General features: G+C 41.1%; 1 protein-coding gene and 1 non-coding gene across 5 annotated transcripts in view; both read right to left on the bottom strand.

Annotated features, from left to right (window-relative positions):
- Positions 1-15,355, bottom strand: part of Ckap5 (cytoskeleton associated protein 5) — a 91,674-nt gene that overhangs the window by 10,689 nt on the left and 65,630 nt on the right. For all 4 annotated transcript variants that reach the window (XM_070032429.1, XM_070032430.1, XM_070032432.1 and 1 more), the window contains exons 29-36: positions 15,114-15,263; positions 14,041-14,244; positions 13,525-13,660; positions 12,162-12,355; positions 10,011-10,183; positions 8,706-8,879; positions 8,373-8,493; positions 1,485-1,664 (exon numbers count right to left, since the gene is read on the bottom strand). In XM_070032429.1, coding sequence (XP_069888530.1) covers positions 1,485-1,664; positions 8,373-8,493; positions 8,706-8,879; positions 10,011-10,183; positions 12,162-12,355; positions 13,525-13,660; positions 14,041-14,244; positions 15,114-15,263 — 1,332 coding nt within the window. The remainder of the gene's footprint in view (positions 1-1,484; positions 1,665-8,372; positions 8,494-8,705; positions 8,880-10,010; positions 10,184-12,161; positions 12,356-13,524; positions 13,661-14,040; positions 14,245-15,113; positions 15,264-15,355) is intronic.
- LOC138834267 (small nucleolar RNA SNORD67) lies at positions 13,077-13,187 on the bottom strand. Its single transcript, XR_011374037.1, has one exon. It is a non-coding gene; the product is annotated as a small nucleolar RNA SNORD67 (small nucleolar RNA).

Genomic DNA, 15,355 nt, shown 5'->3' with positions numbered 1-15,355 from the left:
TTAGCCTTGAGCATATAAGCTCAGGGACAGTGCCCACAGAAGAAAGAAGACAAATATGTCTGATATATTCTAGTACATGAATATATGTATTTTTGTTTCTTTTATTTTTTGCTAGGCCTGCGGCTTGAATTCAGACTGTAGGTATTGTCCCCAAGCTTCTTTTGCTCAAAGTTATTGCTCTATCACTTGAGCCACAGTGCCACTTCCGGCTTTTTCTGTTTGTGTAGTACTGAGGAATCAAACCCAGGGCTTCATGCACATTAGGTAAGCATTCTACCACTAAGCCACATTCCCACATTCCCAGCTTGTTTTTTATTTATTTTTACTTTTTTTGTTATTGTTTAGCAATAGCATCTCACTAGTTCATCTGGCCTGGAACTTGAAAATCTGCCTCAGCCTCCCAAAAACTGTGATTACAGGCATGAATTACCATGCCCAGAACAATCCCCCCCCCCCCCCCCCCCCCCCGTCGTGGGGCTTGAATTCTGGGCTTGGGCGCTATCCTTCAGCTCTTTAGCTCAAGGTGAGTACTCTACCGCTTGAGCCACAGTGCCACTTCCGATTTTCTGGTGGTTTATTGAAGATAAGAGTCTCCTGCCGGGGCAGGCTTTGAACCGTGACCTCAGCCTCCTGAGTAGCTAGGATTACAGACGTGAGCCACCAGTGCCCAGCTGTACTTTTAAGACCTCAGAGTTTTGGTTTAAAATTGTCAAATGGGATTCCTCAGTAATTGCCAGAATTATTTGGAGTGCTTTTTTCCTAGTATACTATTTTTAATGTAAGCACAATTGTTTGTGAAAAGCAAAATAGGGACTACCATATTTAATAAAGAACTTGAAGCCAGCTGCCAGTGGCTCATGCCTGTAATCCTAGCTACTTAGGAGGCTGAGATCTGAGGATCACAGTTCAATGCCATCTTGGGCAGGAAAGTCTGCGAAACTCATCTCCAATAAATCACTCAGAAAAAAATGGGTGGGGGGAGGGAGATGGGAAGGGGAAACAAAGGAGGAGGCAGGCAACAATGCTTGATAAGAAATGTACTCGTTATCTTGCCCACGTAATTGTAACACCTCTGTACGGTATTTTCACAATAAAAAAAAGAAAAAAAGAAAAAAAAAGAAAAAATGGAAGTGGTACTGTGGCTCAAGTGGTAGAACAATAACTAGGCTTGAGCACAAAGAGGGGGCTCAGGGATAGAGCCCAAGTCTTGAGTTCAAGCCACAGGACTGGAAAAAAAAAAAAAAAAGAAGAAAGAAAAAAGAACTTGATAGGAAGCAGACTTTTAGGTGGCAAGTAAGCATTCTACCTTTTATTCTAACAATAAAGCAAGCTAGAGATATCCCAATATTCATAGAGTTAGTCAATAGCTTGCTATAGAACTCATGGAAAATTTTACTAAGTGACACAGAATTCACTGAGATATCCACACTGATGTTGACTGGGTAGGAGAATAAAGGAAAACTTCCTCACTGCAAAGACCTTACCGAAATCATGTTGCCGATGATACAGCTGTACAGCTTGATGATCTCATCCTTCTCTAACTTCTCATCTGCCATATGTGTGTTGTAGATGAGTCTCAGCTGCATGAATGTGGCTATCAGAAACTGATCGATATGGCCAGACATGGCTTCAGCTTTGTCTTCCTGTCTCAGGACCTCATCAATCTGGCAACAAAAATTCCAAAATGCATTTCTCAAGCTTCATATTGCATAGCAGATACTCTTAAGAAATGATTCTACAGGAGTATTTACTAGCAAAGCACTTCCAGTATATACTTACCTAGAAAAAACTCAGTTACTTTACACATAACTTATCCTGAGAGATTCAATCATTCAATATATATTTACTGAGCAAGTTACTATTAAATGAGCATCAGATCTATTCTAAGAGGCTAATTTAGAGAAAAATAATCTCTGTTTAAATGTTCAATTTATTAAAAAGAGGTTTGTAGATTCTTTAGGCAAGACTGATAGGAAGTTAAAAAAGAAAAAAAAGAAGAAGAAAGGAGCTGGATATGGTGACATACACCTGTAATGTAATCCCTGCATTTAGAAGCGCCACTCTGGTCTACAAAATGATCTAGAGGATAGCTTGGTATACACAGCAAGATCCTGTCAGACAAATTTTGAAAAGAAAATTTTCATGGGAAAAAACAACAAGATGGGTTCAGTGGTAGAGTATTTGTCCGGAATGTATATTGCTCAGTCCTTGATCACTAGAACTGACAAGGAAAAAGAATTAACAAAAAAAATCTCCATTTACCAGGTAAGCAAAGTGAGGCTCACAAAACTCAGACTACTTAGTCCAAATTGAAAACTTAGCCAAGCCTTGTTGGCTCATGCCTATAATCCTAGCTACTCGGGAGGCTGAGATCTGAACATCATGGTTTGAAGCCAGCCTGGGCAGGAAAGTCTGTGAGACTCCAAATTAACCACCAGAAAACTGGAAGTGGTACTGTGGCTCAAAGTGGTAGAGTGATAGCTTTGAGCCAAAGAGCTCAGAGACAGTGGCCAGGTCCTGAATCCAAAGTCTTACAACTGACCAAAACAAAACAAAACAAAAAAACAAATTGAAATCCCATTGGTCCAGTGTTTTTCCTGTTTTAATAGATTGATTGATTATCACTAACAGTAAAATGTTCTATGTATGGGAAAAGTATGCATTTCCTATACAATAGTATGAAAGTATCTTCACTGAGCCTATGCTATACACATAAAATGCAGTTTTATGATTATATAAATAATACTCCAAGGCTGGGAAGGTGGTTCAGTGGTAGAGTGCTTGCCTTGCATGCATGAGGCCCTAGGTTTGATTCCTCAGCACCACATAAGCAGAAAAAAGCCGGATGTGGTGCTGTGGCTCAAGTGGTAGGGTGTTACCCTTGAGCTGAAGAGCTGAGGCACAGCACCCAGGCCCAGAGTTCAGCCCCCACGACCGACAAAAAAAAAAATAAATAAAAAAAAAAATAAATAATACTCCAAAATAACCATGCTCAATCTTCAATAATCCTCCTTTTGACCTGGGCTGTGACACACAAACCTCTAGGCAGACAGGTACCATTTACACACTGTAGTAGTGGTCACTGGTATTGTGGAAACTGTGGTTCTGTTTCAACTTATCTCTTTACAGTATACATGATTCCTAAGCACAATGTCATATAACTGGGACAGTTTAACAATATTTCTACATGGACACCATGAAAAAAGTACTATGTATCTGAGGAGGCTTACTCCCCTTGTTTTACCTAGAGAGCTAACAGTAACAAGCTAATTTACAAGAGTGTATATATGATCATGTCTATATACTTAGGTCAAGGTTTAAGGTACTATTTATGTACTTATCTGCACCTAGCCTTTTAATTCAAGAGATTTTTTTTTTTTTGGTCGGTCGTGGGGCTTGAACTCTGGGTTTGGGCGCTGTCCCTCAGCTCTTCAGATCAAGGCAGCACTCTACCGCTTGAGCCACAGCGCCACTTCTGGTTTTCTACTGGTTTTATTGGAAGTAAGAGTCTCATGGACTTTCCTACCCGGGCTGGCTTTGAACCATGATCCTCAGATCTCAGCCTCCTGAGTAGCTAGGATTACAGGCGTAAGCCACCGGCGCCCAGCTAAGAGAAAAAAAAAATTTTTTTTTTTTGGTAGGTCGTGGGGCTTGAACTCTGGGCCTGAGCACTGTCCCTCAGCTCTTCAGCTCAAGGCAAGCGCTCTACCACTTGAGCTACAGCGCCACTTCCGGTTTTCTGTGGTTTATTGGAGATGAGTCTCACGGTCTCTCTTGCCCGGGCTGGCTTTGAACCGCGATCCTCAGATCTCAGCCTCCTGAGTAGCTAGGATTACAGGCGAGAGCCACCAGCGCCCGGCTCTAAGAGAAAAATTTTCAAGTCACTAAAATCAAGAATAACTCTGTAAAAGCTGCACAACAACCTATGCATGCATGTATCAAATTTATACCCATTATTCCCTTACTGATGAATTTTCAGTGTTTCTAATTTGGCCATTTGTATACTATCTGTTAAAATAAATATCTTTGTATGTACATACATGCGTATGTGTGTGTATCCTAATGTGCTTGTATTTTTATTTCCAAAATAAGAGCTTTTTAAGAGTATAATTTATTAGTGTGAATGACACAGTACAGTTTTGCCTCCTGAGTAGCTAGGATTACATACAGGCGAGCCATTGGTGCCCGGCACTTAATCTCCCCCCGCCCCTCCTTCAGCAATAGAAAGCCACTTTCTTGATTTTATTATTTTTTTGGCCAGTCATGGGGCTTGAACTCTGGGCCTGGGCGCTGTCTCTGAGCTCTTTAGCTCAAGGCTACAACTCTACCACTTGAGCCATAGCACCACTCCCAGCCTTTTCTGCTTATGTGGTGCGGAGGAATCGAACCCAGGGCCTCATGCATACGAGGCAAGCAGTCTACCACTGAGCCACCTTCCCAGCCCATACTTTCTTCATTTTATCTCTTTCTTTTTCTGTGCCCTCCCAGCTTCCCTCTTATGTGTACATGTATATACCATATGTGGGGTCAAGAACATAGAGTCACCTAAAAATGATGCAACAAATTAAGAAAAGATCCTTTGTTTCTTGAGTCTTACTTTGTCATATCTTGTTGCATTTTGAATATAACATCCGCATATCAGGGAGGTCTCCCTGCAATTTGTCGTGGCTTATTTTGCTCAACATGATTTGTTCTAGTTCCATCCATTTCCCTGTGAATGCTATTATTTTGTCCTTTCTAATGGCTGGGTAATATTTCATCGTACATAGGTACCATAATTTTTTGATCCATTCATCTGTAGTGGGGCATCTGAGTTGTTTCCTTATCTTTGTTATCGTGAACAGTGCAGTAATGAACACAAAAAGTACATGTGTCCTTGTATCCTGGTTCCTGTTGCTCAGGGTAGATGCCCAGGAGTTGTATGGCTGGGTCATAGTAAGGTCTATATTCAGTTTTCTGAGGAACCTCCAGACTGCTTTCCAGAGTGGTTGTATTAGTATACATTCCCACCAGTAGTGCAGTAGGGTTCCTCTTTCTCTGCATCCCTGCCAGCATTTGTTGTCTGATTTTAGGATTCAGGCCATTCTGACGGGTCAGGTAGTAGCCCAAAGTTGTTTTTATTTGCAGGCATGAACATTTGATTACAATTTCATATGACCAAATTTGTCTTTTATTTTAGGTTCTGATTTTCCTACCTTAATTTAATGATTCCCAAATTCCTATTAAAAAAAACAACAACAAAACACAAACTTGGCAAGAAAAATCAGTTGTTTCAAAGTTGTACAAGGCTACATGTGGGTGTTTTGATTTTAAACTCTTTCACATTTATGATTGGCTCTATTCTCATTCCTGATGTATTAATTTTTTTTGGCTGTGGGGTCTGAACTCTGGGCCTAGGCACTGTCCCTCAGCTAGTCAGCTCAAAGCTAGCTATCTACCACTTGAGCCACAGCGCCACTTCCAGCTTTTTCTGTTTATGTGGTGCTGAGGAATCAAACCCAGGACCTCATGCATGCAAGATAAGCACTCTACCACTGAGTCACCTTCCCAGCCCCTGTATTAATTTTTGTTCTCTAATCAGGAAGTACTAGAGTTTGAACTCAGGGCCTTATGCTTGCACAGCAGAAGTCTGACACTTGAGAGATGCTGCCAGCCTGGCTTTTTGCTGGTTAACTGGAGATTAAGTGTTTTATGAACTTGTTGGGCTAGTTTTAAACCTCAATCCTCAGATTTCAGCTTCCTGAATAGCTAGGATGATAGTCACAAGTTACCAGTGGTTGGCTCTTGTGTGGCTTTTTTTTTTAAACTTTTTTTTTTAATGTGTGTGTGCTGGTCCAGGGGCTTGAACTCAGGACTTGAATGATGTCTCTGAGCTTCGCAACTCAAGGCCAGTGTTCTACCACTTGAGCCACAGCTCCATTTCTGGCTTTTTGGTGGTTTAACGAGATAAGAATCTCACAGACTTTCTTGTCCAAGCTGGCTTTAAATTGTGATAATCAGATCTTAGCCTCCTGGGTAGCTAGGATTACAGACACGAGGCACCAGTGCTTGACTCCTGTGTGTCTTTTTAGGATACACCATCTCCCAGCCCAGGCTAAGCTTGTACTAGAATTCTCCTGACTTTACTTGGAATTATAGATGTGCACTACTATACCAGGATCCTACTGTTATCATTATTTATTAACCCAAACATTCTCTTTCATAACTGTAACTATCAAAAATCAGGAAGTTAATACTTGTACATTCCGGCATATTGATGATGTTTATTCTGATTCAATGATTAAGATACTGTCTTCCAGGCTTCTCGATGGTCAAATCACTCGGAGTTTTTATTATTATTTTGTACTTCGATGTTATTTTTTTTGGTAAGGAAGTACTATGAAAACTGTAAAACTCCTTCTTTTCAGCTGGGTGCCAGTGGCTCATGTCTGTAATCTTAGCTACTCAGGAAGCTGAGATCTGAGACTCGCAGTTCAAGCTGAGACAAGAAAGTCCATGTACTCTTTTTGTTTGTTTTTTTGGGTCCGGTCATGGGGCCTGAACTCTGGGCCTGGGCACTGTCCCTCAGCTCTTCAGCTCAAGGCTAGCGCTCTACCACTTGAGCGACAGCGCCACTTCCGGCTTTTTCTTTTTGCTTATGTGGTGCTGAGGAATCGAACCCAGGGCCTCTGGCATGCAAGGTATGCGCTCTACCACTGAGCCACCTTCCCAGCCCCAGTCCATGTACTCTTATCTCCAAGTTTATATATAGAAACTCAGAAAGCTGAGAAAAGTGAAATCGAGTTTGAAGACAAATTTGTGACTCTATCTCCACTGGCAGAAAGCCAGAAAGTGAAAGCATGACTCAAGTGGTGGAGTGCCTGCTGTGAGTGAAAAAAATACGAGCAAGAGCATGAAGCCCCGAGATTAATACTTAGTATTGGTAAAACAAAAGCAAACAACAAAAAACCTCAAGCAGTATCCTCTGTGGGTGCAACTCAGTGGTACAGTGCTTGCCTAGCATATATAAGTTCTGGTGTTCCATTATACCAACAAAATTTAAAACCATGTAGTGTCTTTGTTTAAAATTTTCAAATGGCTTCCCATTACACTTATAATTTAAGCAACTCAGATTAGTGTCAGTAATGCTAGCTACTTAGGAGCTAGAGGTTATAAAGATCAGTCTGTAGTCAGCTCAAGTAAAAAGTTGGCAAAAAAAAAACCCAAAACTTGCCTTGCATGCCTGAGGCCCTGGGTTCCATTCCTCAGCATCACATAAGCAAAAAGAAAAAAGCCGGAAGTGGCGCTATGGCTCAAGTGGTAGAGCGGTAGCCTTGAGCTGAAGAGTTGAGGGACAGCACCCAGGCCCAGAGTTCAGGCCCCAAGACCGGAACACACAGACACACGCACGCACGCACGCACGCACACACACACACACCTCCTCATCTCAACCAACAAAAAACTGGGCATGCTGAGCCTGTAATCCCAGCTACATGGAAAGCATAAATAGAAAAATTGCACCCTTTTTTTTTTTTTGTCGGTCGTGGGGCTTGAACTCTGGGCCTGGGCGTTGTCCCTTAGCTCTTCAGCTCAAGGCAAGCGCTCTACCACTTGAGCTACAGGGCCACTTCCGGTTTTCTGGTGGTTTTATTGGAGATAGGAGTCTCACGGTCTCTCCTGCCCGGGCTGGCTTTGAACCGCGATCCTCAGATCTCAGCCTCCTGAGTAGCTAGGATTACAGGCGTGAGCCACCAGCGCCCGGGTGCACCCTATCTTTAAAATAACAAAAGCAAAAATAGGGTAGGGGCATGGCTCCTTTAGTAGAATGCCTGTCTAGCAAGTATAAGGCCCTGAGTTCAAACCCATAACTCCCTCTTAAAAAAAAAAAAAAAATCACAACTTACTGAACATGGTAACCACTTCCTAACTTTTGTACTATCCTTTGTTTATTAGCTGCTTCCCATGTGGAATGTTCTTATCTGCATCAGCACATTTTTATTGATAAAAATTTTTCCTGATCATTCAATCTAAGTAACTGTACAGTCTCTCCCACCTCTCCGAGTTATATTTACATAATAGTCATTTTCTTCTTGTTGACAAGTAAATATTTTATTTTTCCATTAAGATCTAAATTCCATGAGAATTAGTCCTTACTTGTTTACTGCTGTATTTCCAGCTTCTGATAAATGAATGTATATAATTACAAAAATGCAAAGGCTGTATTAGAGCTATATCCTCTGAGTGAGTTTCAATGTGTTTTTTCTTTTTAAATAGGGGTAGTAATGAATATGCTCTGCCTCTCCTAATATTATGACTACTAATGTGTAATCTATCATTCTTACAGCCACTAAATCTATCATTGGAATTACTACCATTGGGGAAACTCCCATTACCTGTGTTAGAGCCTGGATACTTGTGCTGATGTCACCACTGGCTACTTGGGAGATAATAAAATTGATTGTGGATGCTGTATTACTGTGCATATCATCAAAGTGTGGAGAAACAGCCCGGATCCTAGACAGCAGAGCAAAGGGAAAAATTCAGTCTATTGTAAGACAGCCCAGTAAGTGGGAATCATGCAATTCTGTACTAGCTCTAGATCTCAAAATATTTCTAAAATATATGATCAGATAATAGTAAGTTTTAAAATGCTTTAACTGCACACTCCCACAGAGGGCTTTTTTCTGATATATACTCTGATGAGTAAATGAACAAGCTGAACTTACTTGGGCTCAGGAATAAGGACTGGTTCAAAAATGTCATCCAGTTTGTGCTGTACAAGTTCTGGCATTTCACATCGGACTGTACCGTTGTCATTCTCAATCTCATCTAAATCCAGCTGGAATTCTCGCCGGACCATCTGGGCTGCCTCAGGATGCCCACTCATGCTTCGGGCTTGGCTAAAAGAAGGAAAAAGAGGCTCCTGAACTAAGAGAGACTTCTTAACTAAAGGGCATGAGTAGCTTTGCTGGCTGCCCCAAAGCTTCAAGACAGATGTTCAACTTCTGGTTTCAGCCCCCTGAATGATTTAAGTCCTTAAGTACAAGAATGTGGCTTAGGCAATAATATTGGTTATGCATAGCCAATAATAATAATACTGGTTATGAAGAACAGGAAAATTTTAACTTTTACTTGCATTACCAGCTAAGTTGTAAGTATTATCTCTAATTTGCTAAAGGCAACAAACCTTGTACATCTATTCCAGATAAGACATAAAATAACTATATTGACTCAAAGCTCACTATTTATGGGCAAAAATATTAAGAAAATCTAGACTGGTTGGTTGTTTTATGCCAAATGAACTAGTACTGAAGTTCTTCTGATTATAAGCAGCATTCTATACACTGTTCAGTGTACTTTATATTTTAAAGACAGTCATCTCTCTTTAAGAAGTTACTCTAAACAGGTCATGGCCAGTATTATATCTCAGAAATAAGTATGTAAAGTTTCCAAACGCAAACTGGTTAAAATTATACTCATGACACAACTCAAAATAGAGCTGTCTTACTTAGACTGTAGAATTTTGAGTGTCTAAGCCAATTCTGGGTTGCATGCATTTTATTTAGCCACATCTCAAGAATAGGAACCTGAGAACAATCAAATGTAACATGACACCAAGTTGCCATATCTGCTAGCCACTGGACTTCCATAGAAGTCACTACCTAGTACCCAGGTTATGAACTCAAATTCAGTCACCCTCCAGAGGGGGATGAATCCATGTAAGAAGTTAGAAAGATATAAGAGCCTTGCTAATGAAAAATTAGCAGGCGGTACTTACATCCTATAAGTGCGATACATAATTCTGTCCACGGAAAAGCAGTGAAAGAAGGCACAAGACCATTTAGAAGTGATTTTGAGACAAAGACAATGAAGACCAGAAGATTAAACATTTGGCTATAAGACATATACCCAGGTATCAGTCATGCATGATAATGACTACAAGAACACAAGATTATGTTACAGGACAAGCTCTAAGCACATAAAGCTAGGTGCATAAAGATGCTCTCAGACAACTATCTCCATCTCCATACTTAAGTTTGGAGGACATGTCCTCAGCTGGTCCCTTGCGCAGCATGTTGGCATTGGAGTTTATGCCCTGTATGCGCTGTGGTTTCTCTTCCACCTGTTTCATTGGGGCAGTAGAGGGCTTCTTTGCAGACCGTTTAATCCTCTCTTCGAGCATGCTCATATCCTTCTCAGAAAGCTGTAAAAATAGCCCAATTAAGCCTATTAGTATATTCACACAGAAAAATACAAGAATTTCAAACTTAATGGAAGACTCACAAATTACATACTGCTGGGCATAGTGACACACATCTATAAACTTGCTACTCTAGAGGCTGAGGCAGGAGGACGTCAAGTTTGAGACTATCCTAGATACTTAGCAAGACCTTATCTCAAAATAAAATTTTAAAAAAGGGCTGGAGATATAGAACATTTATACAGCATTTGAAAGACCATGGGTACAATTCTAGCAACACTCTCTCACTCTCATTCTCTTTTCATACTGAAGAACTTGTTCTACCCGGTTAAGACAAGTTTACTTTCAGAACAATACATTGGTCAAATACTGCTAGTATCTACTTAGCTATTAAAAAAATTACAAAGGAGGGCTGGGAAGGTGGCTCAGTGGTAGAGTGCTTGCCTTGCATGCCTGAAGCCCTGGGTTCGATTCCTCAGCACCACATAAGCAAAAAGAAAAAAGCCGGAAGTGGCGCTGTGGCTCAAGTGGTAGAGCGCTAGCCTTGAGCTGAAGAGCTGAGGGACAGAGCCCAGGCCCAGAGTTCAGGCCCCACGACCGGACCCAAAAAAAAATACAAAGGAAAAACAATGATGCAACAAAAAAAGGCTATTAACAAATACAAGTAACAAGGTAAAAAGTTAAATCTTCCTGCCCAGCAATGGAAAGTGCATTATCTCCCACTAACAACTAAACAGCTGGAAGTTGAGCTGTGGCTCAAGTGGTAGAGTGTGAGCTTTGAGCCAAAATGCTAAGGGATAGTGGTCAAGTACCCAAGTTGAAGCACCAATAATAGCACCCAAGCACAAAAATAAGTAAAATAAAGTATGTACTTATTTATTTGTCATGAGGCTTGAACTCAAGGCCTGGGCATTGTCCTTGATCTCATTTACTCAAGGTTAGCACTCTATCACTTAGAGCCACAGTGCCACTTCCGGTTTTCTGATGGTTAATTGGAGTCTCACAGATTTTTCTGCCTGGGCTGGCTTCAAAATATGTTCCTAAGTCTCCTGAGTAGCTTGGATTACAGGTGTGAGCCACCAGTGCCTGGCTTAAAATGAATCTTGGACTAAGTAGCTGCATGTGTATAGGCAATAATCTTAACTATTGGTCTCAAAAAAAAATTTTTTTTTTTGGTTGGTCCTGGGGCTTGAACTCTGGGTCTGAGCCCTTAGCTCTTTAGCTCAAGGCTAGTGCTCTACCACTTGAGCTACAGCGCCACTTCAGGTTTTCTGGTGGTTTATTGGAGATAGGAGTTTCACGGTCTTTCCTGCCAGGGCTGGCTTTGAACTGCAATCCTCAGATCTCAGCCTCTTGAGTAGCTAGGATTACAGGAGTGAGCACCAGTGCCCGGCTGGTCTCAAAATTTTGACCTGCTTTATCTCCTTCACTGTGTGGTGAGGATTTGATTAAATAATAAAGTAAAGGGTAGAATCACAGCACAAATAAATGGTCTATTAAAACAGTTACTGAAACAACAACAACAAAAAAAATGAGGTATAGAGACTGTAGTGGCTAGCTGAAGTAAGGAGTCAGAGACAGAACTTAATGTGCCCAGAAAAGTGACTCTTGGCTGTCACATGAGAATCTTTTGATATGACAGTATTAGTACCTACACTGTTCCCAAGGTAATATCTGGTTAAATAAAAATGAAATACCTTTCTACAGCAGATTGCCACACAATTAAAGCTCCAGACTAGCTCAGATCTGATTCAAAAATAGTTCTCATGTCTAAAGCCAACTGCTATGAATAAAATGCTCTGAAAAAGAAATTTGATCTCTATTAAAACATAGCTTAAAGTTCAATAGTAATCAGAGATGCCTATTTGGATGGATTGAGTTTATAACAAGTGATAAAGCTTAGTTATATGAGACTTCAGGAAACACAACCTAAAAACTCTTTTCATAATAGGTCAGCAATGCCCATAGAACCATCACTTACATTTCCAATCAGTTTGAACACCTGATCTCCATGTACATTGTATACTGTTACGATGGTGTTGAGGGCAGCATTGCGTACAGCGTTGTCACGATCTCCTATGTGGATAGCTATCTCCTTTAAGGCTTTTCCAGGGGTTGGCTGGCAAACATTCATGCCATAGGACTCAACCAGACACCCCAACTCTTCTAGACACTCTGTTGGAGAAGGAAGGCTAAATGAATGCGACCCAAAACATATCTGGCACAGATGACTTTCTTTTTTTTTAACTACATAAATTCTATTTGGCACATATGCAAGACTTTAGAATCTAATTCTGACTCTGTGTGTGTGTTTTGGTCCAGTTCTGGGGTTTAAACTCAGGGCCTAGATGCAGTCCCTGTTTTGCTCAAGGCTAGAGTTCTACCACTTGGGCTACAGCTATACTTCTGGCTTTTTTGGTGATTGATTGGAGTTAAGAATCTCACAGACTTTCCTGACCTAGCTAGCTTCAAACTTCAAATGTCAGATCTCAGTTAATGAATAGATAGGATTATGGGCGGGAACCACTGGCACCCACTTCTAGATGTATATGTTTTTAAAAATAATTTTTACTCCGAGTACTGGTGGCTCACACCTATAATCCCAGCTACTCAGGAGGCTGAGATATGAGGAACATGGTTCAAAGCCAGCCTAGGCAGGAAAGGTCTGTGAGACTCTTATCTCCAATTAACTACCAGAGAACCAGAAGTGGTGCTGTGGCTCAAGTGGTAGAGCACTAGCCTTGAGCTTAAGAGCTCAGGGACAGCTCAAGAGTTCAAGCCCCACAACTGACAAAATATGTAGTAGTAGTAGTAATAATAATATAAAAAATATTTTTTTCTTGTCCTTTACCAATGAAGTAAGAGTTCTATAGCAATTTTTCCTGAAGGAGATACCTGTGAGTCAGATGGCCCCTGTGCACTTGAGTTTGTCACCAGGGTGGTACTGAGTGAAGCCTGTATCACCTGATACCATGGCTCCACCAGTGTGCAACTCATCACTCTCACAGACTAAATCAAAGGATTAGAATTAGCTATACAGACTGAATAAATTTTATTGCTCATCTATAAACCACTTCTAAGAGTCCCCATTGCAGATAGACGGAAATGTCTATTTATACTATTTGAGGCTTAAAGTATATCTCTGGGTTTGATCACACACACACACACACACACACACACACACACACACACACACACACACACACACACACACACACACACACACACACACACACACACACACACACACACACACACACACACACACACACACACACACACACACACACACACACACACACACACACACACACACACACACACACACACAGAGTTTGCTTCACCTGCTCTCTGCTTAGAGTTTTTGGATTTAGTTCCTTCCATGATGAAGAGGAACATTTTGCTGGCTGGGTAAACAAGGCACATCCGGTTTAGGATGGCACGAACATCTCTACGAATGACATCCTTTGGTTCTCCAACCTAGTCAGAAAAGAAAACAAAGAGTGAATGAGGCCTTATCTTTTTTTTTTTTTTTTGGGTCCGGTCGTGGGGCCTGAACTCTGGGCCTGGGCGCTGTCCCTCAGCTCTTCAGCTCAAGGCTAGCGCTCTACCACTTGAGCCACAGCGCCACTTCCGGCTTTTTTCTTTTTGCTTATGTGGTGCTGAGGAATCGAACCCAGGGCCTTGAGCATGCAAGGCAAGCGCTCTACCACTGAGCCACCTTCCCAGCCCCTGAGGCCTTATCTTGACAGTAAGATGAGTAATAAAAAGTGTAATAGAAAAAAATGAAAAGGGGCAAAGAAATAAAAACAGGAACTGAGCACAAACTTTGTAAGCAGCCTCCTAGAACAACATATTACCTTAACAATGAGATAGGGAATAAAGGAAGATGCTTCACTCTCAGTAAGATGATATTCCTCTTCACTCAGCAGAGTGAAAAGCAACTTTAAATATTCCAGTGCTTTCATCAGGACACTCGTATTGGTGTCAAAAAACCGCAGGGTAAGCCATTTCAAGATAAGATCCAGGCAACCAATAACACCCTCTTTTTCACTCTCCAAGTGCTTAAAAAAAACAAAAACAAAAACAAGTATAAATACACCTGTATTAGAGGTTAGGTTCTGTCAGACAAGTACTCATTAAATTTTTATGGAGCCTTTTTGTCAGTTGCGGGGCTTGAACTCAGAGCCTGGGCGCTGTCTGCTCCTGAGCTTTTTCTGCTCAAGGTTAGTGCTCTATCACTTTGAACCAAAGATCCACTTCTGGTTTTCTAGTGGTTAACTGGAGACAAGAGTCTCATGGACTTTTTTGCCCAGGCTGAGTTTGAAGTGCAATCCTCAGATCTCAGTCTTCTGAGTAACTAGGATTATATGTGTGAGCCACCAGTGCCTGACTAATTTATTTACTTTCTTGGCAGGGTTTCACTATATAGTTCAGGTTGGCCTTGAATTCAGAACCCTCCTGCTTCAGCCTCTGAAGTAGTAGATCACCACACATACAGAAATGATAGCTTCAATTAAAATCCCAAAATATATAATCATTTATTCTATCAAATAATATAGCTCTACAAAGTGAAAATACAGTATGGTATATTCTACTTCCTTCTTAATGAAGGCATGTGAACTTTCACTTATTTTATTTTTTATTTTATTTGTTTGTTTTTGGGTCCGGTCATGGGGCCTGAACTCTGGGCCTGGGCGCTGTCCTTCAGCTCTTCAGCTCAAGGCTAGCACTCTACCACTTGCGCCACAGCACCACTTCCGGCTCTTTTTTTTTTCTGCTTATGTGGTACTGAGGAATCGAACCCAGGGCCTCATGCATGCAAGGCAAGCGCTCTACCACTGAGCCACCTTCCCAGTCCTTTCACTTATTTTATGGGCTCACAATTTTCATATGCCTGAAATAGGGGCATAATTATTTATTACAGACTCACATCAACCATAACAGCCAGAGCTTTATTATGGTGCTGAAAATCTGAGTGAAACATTTCATCCTGTAACCATTTAGCCACACAGCTAGACATCTGAGTCTTGAGTTGTTCAATGTATTCATCCCGAGGGGTAGTAAAGTTCCACTTTAGCACCTGAAAAAAGAAAGGAAAAAATAGTAAAAAATTGGCTGGCTATAAAGTATTCAGCTGAGCAAATAATTTTACTTAAAGCAGCTATAAGATTT

The sequence above is a fragment of the Dipodomys merriami genome, unplaced genomic scaffold (genome assembly GCF_024711535.1).
Source record: "Dipodomys merriami isolate MVZ:Mamm:240054 unplaced genomic scaffold, mDipMer1.0.p SCAF_21, whole genome shotgun sequence".
NCBI classification, from domain to species: domain Eukaryota; kingdom Metazoa; phylum Chordata; class Mammalia; order Rodentia; family Heteromyidae; genus Dipodomys; species Dipodomys merriami.
This window is presented reverse-complemented; position numbering and strand designations above follow the sequence as displayed.